General features: G+C 46.7%; 5 protein-coding genes across 5 annotated transcripts; 2 read left to right on the top strand and 3 right to left on the bottom strand.

The window, feature by feature from the left end:
- Positions 1–1,989: 1,989 nt before the first annotated feature.
- C8Q69DRAFT_448820 (nuclear envelope pore membrane protein) lies at positions 1,990–6,371 on the top strand. Its single transcript, XM_028629317.1, has 5 exons — positions 1,990–2,205; positions 2,288–2,765; positions 2,830–2,978; positions 3,025–5,997; positions 6,057–6,371. The coding sequence occupies exons 2-5, from the start codon at positions 2,337–2,339 to the stop codon at positions 6,271–6,273; spliced, it is 3,768 nt and encodes a 1,255-aa protein (XP_028488463.1). The 5' UTR covers positions 1,990–2,205; positions 2,288–2,336; the 3' UTR covers positions 6,274–6,371.
- On the bottom strand, positions 6,372–9,872 carry C8Q69DRAFT_448824 (pre-rRNA processing protein Utp22). The gene has a single exon (XM_028629318.1). It carries the CDS (start codon positions 9,723–9,725, stop codon positions 6,384–6,386), a length of 3,342 nt encoding a protein of 1,113 aa, XP_028488464.1. The 5' UTR covers positions 9,726–9,872; the 3' UTR covers positions 6,372–6,383.
- A 95-nt stretch (positions 9,873–9,967) lies between these two features.
- Positions 9,968–11,164, bottom strand: C8Q69DRAFT_448826 (hypothetical protein). The gene is made up of 3 exons (XM_028629319.1): positions 10,651–11,164; positions 10,476–10,589; positions 9,968–10,421 (listed from the first exon to the last, which is right to left on the bottom strand). The coding sequence occupies exons 1-3, from the start codon at positions 10,865–10,867 to the stop codon at positions 10,399–10,401; spliced, it is 354 nt and encodes a 117-aa protein (XP_028488465.1). The 5' UTR covers positions 10,868–11,164; the 3' UTR covers positions 9,968–10,398.
- Positions 11,165–11,209: 45 nt separating this feature from the next.
- On the top strand, positions 11,210–13,421 carry C8Q69DRAFT_344 (putative cystathionine gamma-synthase). The gene is made up of 2 exons (XM_028627553.1): positions 11,210–12,995; positions 13,051–13,421. The coding sequence occupies exons 1-2, from the start codon at positions 11,675–11,677 to the stop codon at positions 13,272–13,274; spliced, it is 1,545 nt and encodes a 514-aa protein (XP_028488466.1). The 5' UTR covers positions 11,210–11,674; the 3' UTR covers positions 13,275–13,421.
- A 494-nt stretch (positions 13,422–13,915) lies between these two features.
- C8Q69DRAFT_399 (hypothetical protein) lies at positions 13,916–15,435 on the bottom strand. Its single transcript, XM_028627829.1, has 2 exons — positions 15,377–15,435; positions 13,916–15,270 (listed from the first exon to the last, which is right to left on the bottom strand). The coding sequence occupies exon 2, from the start codon at positions 15,205–15,207 to the stop codon at positions 14,038–14,040; it is 1,170 nt and encodes a 389-aa protein (XP_028488467.1). The 5' UTR covers positions 15,208–15,270; positions 15,377–15,435; the 3' UTR covers positions 13,916–14,037.
- Between the last annotated feature and the right edge of the window lie 26 nt (positions 15,436–15,461).

Genomic DNA, 15,461 nt, shown 5'->3' on the forward strand with positions numbered 1-15,461 from the left:
TAATAAGTGAAGCTAGAATCAGATAAAGACTGCATATTAGAATAGGAAATGGTAAGCGCCAAGCGGGCGGGCTGCCGTGCTTAGTTAGCGCTATACTTAACGTAATTCCCGACCGACCTGATTACCCGCCCGACCTGATTACCCTATGAGCTTCCTTCGCGATTATTAAATCAGTTTTATTCAACTACTTACTATACTACTAAAAAAGCTTATTTTATTAAAAAATCATATTAAATAGGAGGAGAGAATCTTATTAGCAATTAAAGCTTTAAAAAAAGATTAAATTCTCTCTATATAAAAGGCAGCGTTAATTTTTAATATTTTATATATAACCCTTTAAATAAGACTTTAAGGATATTAATTTTGCTATAATATACCTAATAATATATTTAAATTAAATAAAGTATAATAGAAATTACTTATATAATAAATATTATTTATAGATTTATAGAGATTAAGTCTTTAGCCTATATAAATCTAAGAGATAGATAATTTTTTTATAGATTAAGATAGCGGGGTTTAGTTAAGGAAGAACTAGGCATCTATATTTATTAAATATTGCCCTAAATTAAAAAATATTTATTTTAGATAATATACCTATTAATAAGCTAAATATAAAAATCTAAAAATTATAAAACTCTATTTTAATAGTATTTAAATAACTAAAATAAAATATAAGATTACAGATAAAGATATCTATAACTTTAATAAAACTAGATATATAATAGGCTTTATTACTACTGCTAAGATAGTAATATAAGCTAAATATTATAAAAGATATTAAGTTATCTAACTAGAGAATTATAAATAGATTATATTAATTAAATATATTAACTCTATAGGCTAAGTAATACTGCTATATATTATCTTTAAAGATAAAACCTATATTTAAGGCTAGTATAAGGATCCTAATATATTAAAAAACTAAAGAATTAAAGTTAATAATAATAGTTAGACTATAGACTAGATTAAATTATACTAGCTTAAAAAAGTTTTTATACCTTAAGTAGCTTGCTAGAAGACTAGATAATATTTACTTTTTATTCTAGACAGGTATAGCAGTTATTTAATCTTAAAATTTAATAAGATATATAGTAAATATAATATTATTTTAGTCTATATATTAATATACTTATTAGCTTTCTATTAACCTTTAAATATTAGCTGCTTTAAACCTTTAAAAGAAGCATATAATTATTTAGTTTAAGATAAGCATTAGTAAGGGTTTAATTATATCAATAAGCTTAACTTTCTAAGCATTTATCTTAAAGCTTATATCTAAATATTTATTTTAAATATAATTAAAAGCAGATTTAAAGCAACTAGTTTAATCTCTTTTAACTTAGACAAAGTGCTTAAATAGTTTATTATTTAATTAAATACTCTTATATTATTAGAAAGCCGGTTAACTGCTTCTATAATTTCTTTATCTAAAATATTATAGAATTATAAAGATTTAGAGAAATATAGAACTATACTTTAAGGCTTACTTAAAAAATAAATCTAAAATCCTCTATCTTCTAATTAGCTAGTTCTAAATTATTTTATTTAATAATATAAATACTTAATAAGTGAGAAAATCTTTATAATATATAAGAATTAAAATCTATACTTAGCTAATAAAGAACTCTAGCAAAAAAAATAATAATCTAATTATTAAATAAGTACTATATAGGATTTAAATATTAAAGAAGATTAAACTCTTATATAAAAGAATAATAAAGCCAGCAAAGCTCTTACTAGCACTATAGAGCAAATAGGCAATTTAATTATATAGCCGCGCCAGCGGGCGCTGCTAATATATTTAAATTATAATATTAGGGGCCATACTAGAGTTAGATATCCTAATTAATATAGCAATAGGATATTGTTAAATTATACTACTATTTTGGTAGTAAAATCGGACAGTATTTCATCTACATGTTTGGGGTGATCAGGTCGGGCGGGTGATCAGGTCGGTCGGGAAATATGTTATGATAGCTTTGGCGACGGGCAGCTCCCGGCCTAGACAGGTTTTGTTTAGCCGCTTAGCGCGACTTTTTGTCCAGTATCGAATTGAAGCAGCGCCTGTTCTCCCACGATTCTGTCTATTCGTTAATTGCACAAAGAGGTTGCAATTGCTGCATCCGCTGGCTCCTTGTGCAAGAGTCGAAGCCGACTCCAGGAGTCCCCCTTATTCCCGCCCGCTATCCATGAAAAAGTCTGGTGCGTACATAACCTACACAGCACCGCTTCAACGCAACGCGTTAATGTTTCTCAAAGGCCCAAAGTAGCTGACCCTTCGCAGCTTGATACAACACAATCACGCAGACTAGACCCGGGACTCGAAGCATGCGATGAGCGCAACCCCGCGACTCAGGTCTGCCTTTCCACAGACCCCCCAAACGCGTCGAAAGAGACAAGATGACGACACTCCGGTTAAAGCTGTGGCGCGTCCGGTGAAGGAGCTAAAATCGCTTCCAACGCCCTCCTCACATAAGGATGCTCCTCTAATACCGTTCGAGGTCATCGATGCTCCTTCGCAGAGACTTTATGTGGTAGCGATCTATGTGGCATTGAATGCCTGGCGGCTGATCGAGGGCAGTCGCGCAGTCGATGAATTGGATTCGACATGGCTCTTCTTGAAATGGATCTTCGTTGACGGACTCTTCCTCTTCGGCCTTCAGATACTGAGGATACCTTGGTTGGAATGGGCATTCCCGACGACGTTAGCGGTCTTTCTGCTCCATGCTGCTGCTAATGTGTTTCTGATGTTTCGGATACCGGTAAGTTTGGACAGCTGCTTTCTCTTAGCCATGTGTTACAATTATCTGACTTGATCTCAAACAGCTTCCGCTGGGAACATGGATTGCTGGCATGGTAAAAGTGGCATACGACAGGGAATTATCGATCTCGGAGCGGAAAGTCAAACCAGCAGACATTCTGCATAATGCATCTCTGATTCTGGGAAAGCAGATCGTTCACATTCTACCTGAGGGGTGAGTCCGGTGGAACGGTAGTCTAGGTCCTAGCTAATATCATCAGGTCTGCTTCACTAAATCCAGATCGAATTCCACTGTGCATTGACTCTGCACGATCCTCTGTCACCTTGCCCATCCGGATCAATCAGACCAATCCCATTGCTATCGAGCTCTTGCGTTTTGACCTCTCAACCGGCGAAAATGAGACCGTGGTTATTCCGTCGAAGCAACTAAAGCAACTAAAACGTCAGGCAGACAAGAGGCGCACTGCTTCGGATGCGGAAACACATCGCGACCTCCTTCTTCCGGTCAAGAAAACCGGCATCTATCGCCTGCAGAAAGTTGTGGATGAATCAAAGCTCGAAGTGCGAACTCGGTCTTTGAATTCTCTAGTGGCCTCGTGTCCCAAAGCCCATATTAAAAACACGCAAACACACAAGTGCAGGGGAGAGCTCTCGGACCTCATGTTAGAGGTGGAGGGGATTCCTCCGCTGAAAATCAAATATAGTCGGAAAGTGAACCAACTTGATCGCGGTTTCTCTTTCCAAAGTATCCAGCCGGAGAATTCACACTCGTCAGTGGTCAAATCGGAAGACACCCCTACGCAGCATCCTGTGCTCGATTTGTCCTGGGCTCACAGTCAGAAAATTGAGGTGCCTCTGAATGAATCGCTCAATGTGTACGGTCAATGGTTCTACGCAATTGAAGAAGTCCACGACGCCTACGGAAACGTTGCGAATTACTCGCATCTAGATGAAGCGGATAGACCCCTGACCAAGACAGCCCCCCAGTGGCATCAATTTTCTGTCCACGAGAGACCACGCATTTCACTTCATGGGTGCAACGAGCAGCGTCCTCTGGAGGTCGCGAAGGATGAGACCGTAGAGCTTCCTATCCAGTTTCATGCGTCTGGCGAAGCCTATGGACAGGACGCGCCTTTCACTCTGGCATATTCTTTCAATCAGGCTGATGCTGAAAACGATGAACAACCTACAAAAAGTCGACAGGTATCATTGCGGAATCTTGCACACAAGCCTCGCATAAGGGACCCGGGCTGGTACAGCCTCAAGGCAATTTCTAGCCAATTCTGCTCTGGAGAAGTCCTCGAACCGTCGTCCTGTCTGCTGCACAACCCTCCTGAACCAGAGCTAACAGTTAGACACGAGAAGGTTTTTGACAAATGTGCGAATAATGCTGTCGGAATAGTCGCTGATTTGGATCTGGTTGGATCTCCACCATTCCGCCTTCGGTATAATATCGAATCTTCAAAGGGAGTAGAGACGCGCTTGCAGACTATCGACTCACTGAGGGGTCGGCTCGAGCTTACGCCCTCCGAAGCTGGCCATTACAAGTACCGCTTTTTGGATATCGCAGACAGTGTTTATGAGCCTCGATCCTTGAAAGACAAAGTTCCTGTATTGGAACAGGACGTGAAGCCTCCTGCGTCTGCTCATATTGTTGGATCAAAGCAAGTGCGCAAGGCATGTTTCGGAGAGCCGATCTCTGTTGACGTCTCATTCATCGGCGAGTCACCCTGGAATCTCGAGTATGAAGTTGTCCACAACGGTCGAAAGACAAAACATGTCCTCAAGAGTGAAAGTGAAATGGCGACGATCGTGACCGACAAGCTTGTTAGTGGTGGAGCCTATACTCTCGCGCTGACAAGCGTCAAGGACAAGTCCAATTGCAAGCGAGTCCTCAAGGACGAAATTAAAATCGAGGCTCGCTCGAAGAAACCACACGTTGCTTTTGGCCAGATCGATAGGGCGAGGAATGTCCAAGCGCTAGAAGACGCGACTGTCGAACTTCCCGTCAGACTCGGTGGTGAAGGGCCCTGGCATATCAAATACAAGAATATAGCCGCGGAGTCCTCACCGGTCATTGAGAAGACACTGTGGAACGAGAACAGCGTCATTTCCGTTCGGGAAGAAGGTCGCTATGAACTCCTTGAGGTAATGGATGCTTCATGCACCGGTACAGTCGAACAGTCAGCAAAGGTGTTCGACGTGTCTTGGATTCCTCGACCTAGCATTACCGCTGTCGATGGTTCTCCTGCGCATGATGGTCCGATCGCAAAACGTGATGTTTGTGAGGGTGACACTGACGCTCTTGAACTGAGGTTTTCTGGTTCACCGCCATACAGTCTCCGTTATGAACAACAACGGAAGAGCCAAGCTGGCGGAAGCTCTGCCCGTGTTAAGACATTAAGATCTGCTCTCAATCTGGCAACCGTGGAGCTAGACACTAAGGAAGCTGGATCTTATACATACAAATTCGCGGAGATCAGCGATAGCCTGTATGACCAGGGCAAAAAGGGACGGGACCCTCTTGTTGTCACACAGCGAGTCAATCCTCTTCCTTCTGCGCGCTTTGAATCGCCTGGTCATATTTATGGCTTCTGTAAGGAAGAGGCAGACGGGGAGGAATCAATCCCTGTCATCCTGGAAGGCACCCCTCCGTTCTCGATGGAGATCTTGATCAAGCACCATTCAAGTGCGAAGCCGGAAGTCGTGTCTATTGCTAACATCAACTCAAACCGACACAATCTTCCTATACCACGTCGCCACCTTGACCTGGGCCAGCATGTTGTCAGCATTCACAAGGTCCGGGACGCACGTGGATGTCAGCGTATCACCGAATTTGATGCCTCCTCAGTTAGGGTTGCCGTGTCTGATGTACCCACGATTATCCCGCTCGAGTCACAAGTTGATTACTGTGTTGGAGAACGCATCTCTTTCTCCCTCTCTGGCCACGCACCATTTGAGGTGTTTTACACCTTTGACGGAGCTCAGAAGAAGGCCACCTCTCACTCGACCAATTTCCGTCGGATAGCTGAGAAGCCAGGTCAATTCACCGTAACTGCAGTAAGTGATGGGGCTAGCGGCAAGTGCAAAGCACACAAGAATATCACCAAGGTCATACACGAAATGCCCAGTGTCAGGATAAGCAAGGGCCGAGTTTCTGTGATCGATATCCATGAAGGCGGAGAAGCCGATCTTAACTTTGAGTTTTGGGGAACGCCGCCATTTGAATTCACGTAAGTTTTCTTCCAGAGCTCGTGGACAAAGTGTTCTTATACTGACATTCTACTCTCAGTTATACAAGGAGTTCAAATCCTCAAAGAGGAAAGAAATCGCAAATCTTGGATATCAAACACGATATCTCCTACGAACACACAAAGACAATCAAAGCCTCTGACGAAGGCACGTACGAGGTTGTGGCCATCAAGGACAAGTTCTGCTCCTTTTCTAAACAAGAAGGGGCAGGGAAGCCCGGATGGGGAGGGAAACAATTGCAGAAATCGAAGAAATAATGGAATAGGCGGAAAGAAAGAATTCCCTGTTTTGAAATCTATTTTGTCTAGCATGTACATGGCGTTATGATGAATGATTGATTACAATTATCCGAAGAAATAATCACCGTCTATGCACCACCGTTTTGAACATAGATCGTCCGTACCAAACCCTCGCCAAGCCTGGCAATCTCGTTCAAAATGCCAGAAGTGTTAATCGTCACATTGCCTTCAGGATCATCATCGTTTGACTTATCTGGCATTGTCGAATATGCCAGCTTCAATGCCAAGCCTCTCGGTTTCTTCATCTGCGGATTCCAAAGGCCCGCTATACGGCGGCAATGGCCATCGCCGTGAAACAACAGCATATTATTCCCGAAAGATGCCCGGATCTCTTGCACGAAAGACATAATGGCCGCCGACGACTTATGACTCTCACTGTTGCCAAGCTCCTGCAGATTCTTGAACTTAACCAAGCCGCCGGACCGGTCGTTGGCGGCACGTTTGGGATCGAGCTCCACAACGAAATCATACGGTGCAAGGGATGGACGAAACAGCTCAGTCACATCGAGATCTGACCCCTTTTCCCTGATTAACGTCACTGCGGCCTTTGCAAGGGCTGATATGCGCGCCGCGACGACTTTCGAGGGCATTTCGTACTGCGTCCAGGTTATACCATCGCGATCGATATCGGAAGCTGCAAAGAAGACGACCGAGTTCATCGCAGGGTCGACCTTCCTCCAAGCAGCGAATCGAGTTCTGATAGATTCCAAGGTTTCCGCGGTAAGGGATTCGTTCACATCCACGATAAGCGGTTCCTGTTTCCAGTTCCATCGAGAAAGGAAATGAAGCGTTCGTAGAAATCCGGCCATGACGCTTGAGGGCGTCTCCCACGGATACGGGTGGAGGAAGGCCCGTGTGGTCAGGAGTTCGATGAATTCCTCGTTTATGTGAGGGACGAGCAGGTGAGAGCTGAACCAATGTTTCATGACGCGAATGGTAGGGGAAAGCGCAGGAATTCGGGTGCAAAGAGTATGGAGCGCTTGTGTGAGTCGGGGGCCCTGGATGAATAACCGCTTGTATGCAGCTAGTGCATCTGCAGTTTCCTCCTTGACGCGGGCAGAAAGAGTCTTATTTTTCAGTTGACCCTCAAGCAGTGCTTGTTCGCGATCATGGTGGATGCGAAGACGGAAAGTGACGTGAGACTTGTGGACGATATCGAGGAATCCGTTGTTGAGGAGCTTGGTGGATTCATTTTCCAAGCCTGTCCGGCATGAGGTGGCCTCCCCAGAAGACTCCAGGTAATCGCCTATTTTCACAAGGAAAGCGAGCTTTGTCATCTGAGTAGCGGCGAGGTCATCGGGCCAGCGTGTAGAGCTTTCGAACTGTAGAACAACATCGACAACTCCACTGTTCGCGCCACCATCAGGTCTCATTTCCAGCGCTGTATGACGAAGTAGAGGACTGGCTGGTAAGAGTTGTTTTATCGTGAGCGGAACATCTACCATATCCCTGAGAGATCGTTCAAGAGAATTGAAAGCATCGAGAACAAGTTGGAACAGTTTGCTTGAAGACGTGAGACTGCCTCCCCAATTGTCAAGTATCCTGTCGTACTCATCCCCAATATAGGTGAGGGATTCTTCAGATATTCCAAAGTGACGCTGCAGAATGTAGGCCAATATCTGATGAACAATGGACGGTGCTGATGGGTGGTCTGACCACACCAAAGTCTCGACAATGCTGCCGTCTTTGAAACGTCTTAGCTCGGACTTTTCTCCCCAGAATGCCTGGAATGATGCAGCTTCGTCCTTTTGTTCAGCGGAGGGACCTTGGTCGATCACTCTATTGGCATTTTTAGACTCAAGCAGGAGTCCAACCTGGACAACCTTCTTGGAGTTGTTCTTTGGGGAAGAGCCAATAGCCCATGGTTCCGAATCCCTGCTGGACAGAGCTATGAGATTTGCTCTGTCACCGAGCGCTCTGGACAGGACCTGGAAGAGAAGCGATTGATACTGGAGGGACGCGAGGATTCCACTTGTCTTCGGTGGCAATGGAAGAGACAGGACACGGTCGAATCTGAGCATGGGCTCGTGTACTTTGACGATAAAGACATTACCAAAGTTGTCGTAGCGTGACTCATTCAACATTGCCAGAGTGAGACGGGCTTCGTGACGGAGCAGGTTATAGGACCAGGGTGTCATCTTGTAAAGAATATTGAGCCCTCTATTACCGTCGTAAATCACAGGGCCTTCCGAAGGTATGGACATAGGAGCAGCGGACAGTATGATGGGCTGTGTCAAGTCCCTGTTGGAGAAGAACTGCATCATTGCCTTGAAGATCTGGTAGCTACTGTACGATGGCAGTAGGACGGGTTTCCCGTTGGGTCCGCCGCTCTCCATCAGTATAGCGACGATCACAGCCCATTCAAACGTTCCCAAACCACCTGCTTGAGGGGATGGACCGAAACCTCTCTGTCGAAGCCAAGTGTGCCCGAGAATACAGGCATCTCTGAACGAGTCACTTTTTTGAATAGCCGCATGCAGATATTTCAGGTACGGCGTCACCGTAGCTTCGGAACGGAGGGCCGCATTATAGTACGGTGTAGGCTCTCCAGAGCTCTCGTTCGACTCGCGATTAGTATCCCCTTTCCGTATATTATTTTTAGCTGGCAGAGTCTTCGAGATCGGAAAGACTGTCTGGTTGATTGCAGTTATAATTCGGATGCGCGGCGTCGGGGCAACAGCCTGGTTGGTCGCCTTGTGAGGATGTTCCAGAACGATTACAGGACGCAGACTATCTCCATCCTGATACTCGAACTTCACAGACAAATCCAAACCCTTAGCGGATTGAAGCCCTGCTGCAATGCACGCCACATAATAAGCCCTCTTGTGGAAATATCTGTAGTTCACATAGTCCTTTTCTTGAAAAAGCTCATCGGGCATTGTAACTGCGAGATCGATAGTGTACGGGTTTGCCGTCTTCACTCCGGTTCGGAGGGCAAAGCTGCCTACCACATTGATATTGGCAGGCTTCGCATATGCCATCGTATATTTGGTCTCTTTCCCCGGACGAGGTTCGGGAAATGGAACGACGACGCCATGGGAGCTTCTGATCTCTTTCTCAGCTTCCTTCACAGACTTCGCGGGGCGTTCCGGGATCTCTTCGATGATCTTCTTGATCTTGGAGAGTGTTTCCTGCATCCGCGACACCTCTCTGTCATAGTCAAGTCTGAGATCGGCAAGCAGATCGTCCATTTGCAGTTTGAAGACATTGGACTTGTATAGCCCGCTGGACAGAGCCAGCTCAGCTGAACGATCCTTCTGTACCCGTTTTACACCCGCATGCGACGACGTAGAGGGGCCATTGTGCTGTGCCTTGCGACCGTTCGAGAGGCTATTTTTGTTGTCGCCGGAGTCCGATTCATCGCTATCGGATGGACTGAGCTTTCGTCTCTTTGCGCTGTGGGCCGACATGGTGATCGTATATGGAACGCTGGTCCAGCGTTCCTCTGGCTTCTTGAGAGGCCCGTTGAGAAGCACGGGCGAGCAATCAATGTGAGGGTTGTTGATTTTCGGCGATAATGCTCTGCTCGACCGTTGCTGCTACAAAAAAAATTCGGTACTGGACCCGACGGTAATAATTATCGGACTAACAAACGAATCAAAGCTTAGGGAAGTTTAACCGGTCATAATGAGTCACGTGACCACTTACTCTATGCATGACAGCTCGCTCTGATTTGATTATTATTGTTATTGTCAATAGATATGTTGCAATTGTCCTTGTGCAGAGTTAAAATACAGGAGATAGATTCTGACACCGAGAGTGTCTAGTATGGAGACAACTGACTCCCTCTGAATAATTGGTTGTAAGGAGGAAGAGTGAAAGGAACAGCCTCTTTCATTTCTCTCGAATTTGGATATCAAATTTGGAACGATAACTTGGCTTACGGGACTTGATTTTGCCCGATAATGGTGCCATAAGTCCGGACAGCCTGACCTGCTCAAGGCCAATAATCCTCAACCGGGCTGTTTCATATAGGCATTCATCCATGTCGACATAACAAAGTGTTTTCTTTTTGGGCGGTCAGTTTTCAGTTAGGCTGATGCGCTTGGCGACCCGTGAGAAGGTTGTTAGAAGTTCAGACGCCTAGTCTCCAGAAATGTAGAGAACTTTCTCCAGGTCAGCATCATATTATCAAGTAATCCAAGCGACCTGACACTAACCATTATTCCCTCGTACAAAGGCATCTCCATAGCTACGCCTCAATTTTCCATCGACGTACTCTTCAGTCTTCTCGAGAGCAATGTTCATATATCCGTCGACAGATTGGAGCTCCCCTAGGAGATATATATCAGTATCCATCAAGGACGACGACAGACACGCGGGGTAAGTTGGTACCTTTATAGACGACACCGGAATTGAGCTTAACTGTTACCGGAGCGCCGATAATCTCCGACAGGAAAGCGGAGGGGTCCTTGCCCTCGGATGAAGAACCGTTCTCCATGCTTGGAGATCTCAGGAGCCTTGAGTTATGGTGGTCAGAACTGGGCGCGCTCTCGCGAGTAACGATGGTCGATCGATCGATCGATTTCGGTTCGAGCTTCAAGGATGACATAAGCGGATGGCAGTTGCAGTCTGACTCAGCAGGGTTCCAATGTCTTTTTTCAGTTTAGCGCGGGAAAAAGAAAAAAGACGCGGGGCAGACAAAAAGAGGAGAGCAAAGCAAGAGATTCATCATGATAGTGTAGTTTGCAACTGAGTATGAGCACAACAGTAGCAGTCAAAATAGACAATAGAATAGATAGACTGATATACCATTGTCTTACATGCTGAACACTTCCAGCTAGGCCCGCTAAATTATTATGGTACTGGGAAGCCTCAACAATCGCGGAGTAAGGTAGAGTATCATACATTACTAGTGTAGATGCTCCGAGATCGCAGGGCCGGAAATGACTAATAATCGATAGGATAGGATAACTAGTTACACTGACAGGGACAACTGCTGCTCGTGTTGTTCACATTCAGTCAATAACTATCTTGTGATTCTGTGCTGGACTTGCTGGATCTTATCCCAATCGCTTCAAGGAAGATTGGCCCTCACATCCTGTTCTCCTTCGTCCGTCCCAAATGCTTCAAGCGCTGGGAGGGCCAGTCCCTCCGAACACTGACCATGTACGTGCCCAATGCCGAGCGTGACTTGTGTGTCGCATGCTTCTTCGCTGTCCCCCTTCTCTGGGGCTGTAGCACATAGTTACAGGAGTTCTCTGCTTGATCCGGCTTCATGACGACTACTCAGCTCTTTAATCGCTATGCTCCAGGAAGAGTGGAGAGCTAACCTCTGGAACAGGCAGTCAGTGTCTCTCTGCCGACATGGCAGGCCAACATCGGTTACGAGGAGGGCCAAGAATGGGTAGTCAGTAAGATGCAGTGTGGCTATCCCAGATTCTTCGTGCATCCCAGCATCAAGAAACTAGCGGAGGAGGTTATACGCCGCCACGGGGACGTGGAGGTTGACTCAGCGACACTCTTTCCCACCAAGAGGACGGCAAAGGTGTGCTACTCCTTTATGGCGGCCAAAATACCTCAGGAGGATGTGCCAAAAGTGCGAGTTCTGAACTTCGTGCCAGCGCGGGGTGCGGATCCCAGTTCGCTTGTGTCCTCCTTGTCCTGCGTCCTCTACCCAAAGCAGTATGCGCCGGTCGCCAAGCAAGTCTGGCAGCATTCAGGCAATGGTATCTCCAGTCGTCGAAGCGAATTCCTCCTCACCGCGCTGCAGGATGGCTATCTGGTCGAGGAACATGCGCCCAGTGCGCAGGCGCAGGAGGTGAAATCCAGAAGGGTGCACAAAGGTCCAAGGAGATACCAGACGAAAGATTCGTTCGATGGAACATCTACAAAAGAAGCAGGCTCGCCGCCGCCAACAAACGATGCCCGAGACGGGAAAGAATACGCCCAATTTATCGAAGAACGCTTTGGCCGTAATCTCAATCTTTCCTTGGCCGATAGAGCGAAACTGGCCGTTCGAAGGCGGATCGCTGGGTCATTGACTGCCGACGTTGATCTGTCCGAGGCCCTCGAGAAGACTTCGTCTGATGGCCGAATCGCAGGCTTAAGCGAAGATGACGTTTTTCTGTTCCCGACCGGCATGAGTTCCATTTTCAACGTTCACCAGATCCTGCTGAACACCATTGGCCAAAGGAAGAGCATCTGTTTCGGATTTCCCTACATTGATACCCTGAAGATCCTTGAGAAATGGGGACCTGGTTGTTTGTTTTATGGTCATGGATCGGCCGAAGACATCGACGATATAGAGCGACGGTTACGGGAAGGTGAAAGATTCCTGGCGCTTTTCACCGAGTTCCCTGGGAACCCACTGTTGAAGTCAGCAGATCTGAGACGTATACGCGCGCTTGCGGATGAATTCAACTTTGCAGTTGTGGTGGACGAAACCGTCGGCAATTTCATCAATGTCAACGTCCTTCCTTACGCGGATGTCGTTGTCAGCAGTCTAACCAAAGTCTTCAGCGGAGACAGCAATGTCATGGGTGGGAGCGCCGTACTCAACCCGCATGGCCCCTTCTACAGAAGTCTCAAGGACACGTTCGCGGCAGAATATGAAGACATCGTTTGGGCCGAAGATGCTGTCTTCCTTGAAAGGAACAGCCGTGACTTTATTTCGAGAATAGAGAAGATAAACGCCACAACTGAAGCGGTCACCGATGTTTTGAAATCCTCTCCTATCGGTACGTATCTCTAGCAACGAAGCGAAAGGCTTAGCTTGTCTAATACGGAGTATAGTGAAGGAAGTTTACTACCCTAAGTATAGCCCTACGAAGCCGCTATATGACAGCTTTAAAAATCCGCGCGGTGGATACGGTGGTCTATTTTCTGTCACATTTCATTCGACTGCTCAGGCCGTGGCTTTTTTTGACACGCTTGAAGTTTTGAAAGGACCAAGTCTCGGAACGAATTTCACGCTCAGGTACGTCGAACCCACTGATTCACTGCCTCCATGTCACTGACGAATTTCTAGTTGCCCCTATACGCTTATCGCCCACTATGGAGAACTGGACTGGGTAAGATGCTCTTCGAGGCTTGCCATTAGCACCTTTGTCACTGACTGTAGTATAGGCACGCTCTTTTAACGTCGATCCTGACTTGGTGCGGATCAGTGTTGGGCTTGAGGACTCTGCAGATCTCAGTGAGAGATTTAAGCGAGCCCTAGCTGCGGCGCAAGACGCGTCCTCTCAGGAGTAAGGTAGATCAGGCTGTGTTTGACAGGCAGGCGATTCAGCTGCTGTTATATTTCGAGACTCTTATAGGCTCTTGCCCAACGCACTGTCCGTAATAGTCCCGCAAAAAGAACCTGGCACAAAATGGGTTGGGGAATTGAGCTGGCATTCCATTCCCGCGAGCAGTCGTGCAGAGTGGTTGTCAATTACTCCTGTACACAATAACCCGCCCGGAAGATGCATCTGTCGCCAACAACTATCAGTAAGCCGCTATATCAAGACGTGTAGGAGGAAGTTGGATCTTACCATACACTTGCACACGAGTGCTTAATGCACTCTGTGGAAGGCTAGATACCCTGGATGTGTAGAGTGAGAGTGGTACCATGCAGTAACCTGCTCACAGTAGAATGAACTAGATTTCAAGGGTACAATGTGCACATATCGAGAGCACAACACCACCTCCAAAGATATACGACCAGAATGAAGAGAGCTGTCGGCAATAGAGTCACATGGTGCTGAGAAAGTAGTTTAAAGTAGATCTTCCCCAAGGGTATCATTTGATGGGACGATCATACCCTCCCTCGTCATTCTCCGCCATACTTAGAGCCCGACTCCTGATCCCGCTCAGATCACCGCTTCCGGTTCTCCTCAAGGCTTGTCGCATTGTCTCAACATTGACCTCTCCCCCGAAATTCCCGGATAGTGGACTATGCGGACTATGCGGAATCGGTAAAGGACTCGTAATGCCGCGACTTGCACGGTTAGGTGATGTTTCCTGACCTTTGAGTGACGGCGATAAGCTAGTTGGAGGCGATGTACCGAACCCACGAGAGGAGACGGGAGAACGTGCAGGGGATGGAGAGCCATTCTGGGCGGCCAGGGCAGCTGATGCATTGCTCAACCCTACGATACGCGATGCATCCGAATTGCCAAATTGCTCATTATTTTCAGCCTGTTCAGCATTGACAACGTCGGCAAAGGAAATGAAACTCAGGCGTTTAACATCGCTAGAGTCGAGTGCTCCATAAATGGATGCGGTATCTGCGGCTTCACCGGGACGTTGGCCTGCATCTTCATGCCAGGAGGAAGCAAGAGATTGGTCTGCAGTAGATGCTCCTGCGACAGCTAGAGCTGCTGGCTGGTGAGCATTGTGTGTAATAATCTCGACGGAATCCGGATCGAGGCGTTTGTCCGTAATTGCAACGGAAGAGGCTTCCAGGATGGGCGGTATATGGTTCTCAGTCATAATATGTGAAGGGATCCCGGGAGAAGTTTGAGCTGGCATTATGTCTTCCTGAACATTACGTTCAAAGATCTGCGAGGCAGGTGAACGAAGGCGGGGAGATTTTGGTTCCATAGAGCGCCCCGGAGATGATGGGTGTGCATATGGATATCGAACTCGACTTGGCGAGGCAGATGAGCGGACAGGATCCAAGCGGCCAGAAGGTGAAGCAGGGATCATGTTATGAACCGATGAATTCGTGTCTGTCGTATATTGACCCTCGCTACCTGGTCGCTTCTCATCGCCTGTGTCACTAGGGCTTTGAGGATACGACTCTGTTCTTGAGCCAGTATCACGGTCACTGGCTTGCTTGTTTCCCGCAGAGAGTATCCCCTGACTCAATAGTGATTGTTTGGGAAGTGCTCGTTCTGAAGGGTGCATGGGGCTGGCCGTCGCAAGGGCCGAGGACTGCGTATCGTGCTGCTCCTCAACGGCTGACATGCTGAATTCGTGCTCCCGAGAGGTTAACTCGAGATTCGCGATAAAAGGCCTGTAGTTTCCTGCCTCGTGAACCTGTCAGCATCACGCTGTTCTTCCACATTGTCGCATGGGAGCCATATTTGTACAAGGGCGAAAATGACAGCCACGAAGACTTGAAGGGACAATTTACCAATATTCGCTGCAAAAAGGGGGTTACTTGTTGAACTCTGGCTGGTGCTGGTTAGCAGCTAGGTCTTGTATGAAGATACTGGATC

Source organism: Paecilomyces variotii, assembly GCF_004022145.1.
Source record: "Paecilomyces variotii strain CBS 101075 chromosome Unknown C8Q69scaffold_1, whole genome shotgun sequence".
Lineage (NCBI taxonomy): Eukaryota > Fungi > Ascomycota > Eurotiomycetes > Eurotiales > Thermoascaceae > Paecilomyces > Paecilomyces variotii.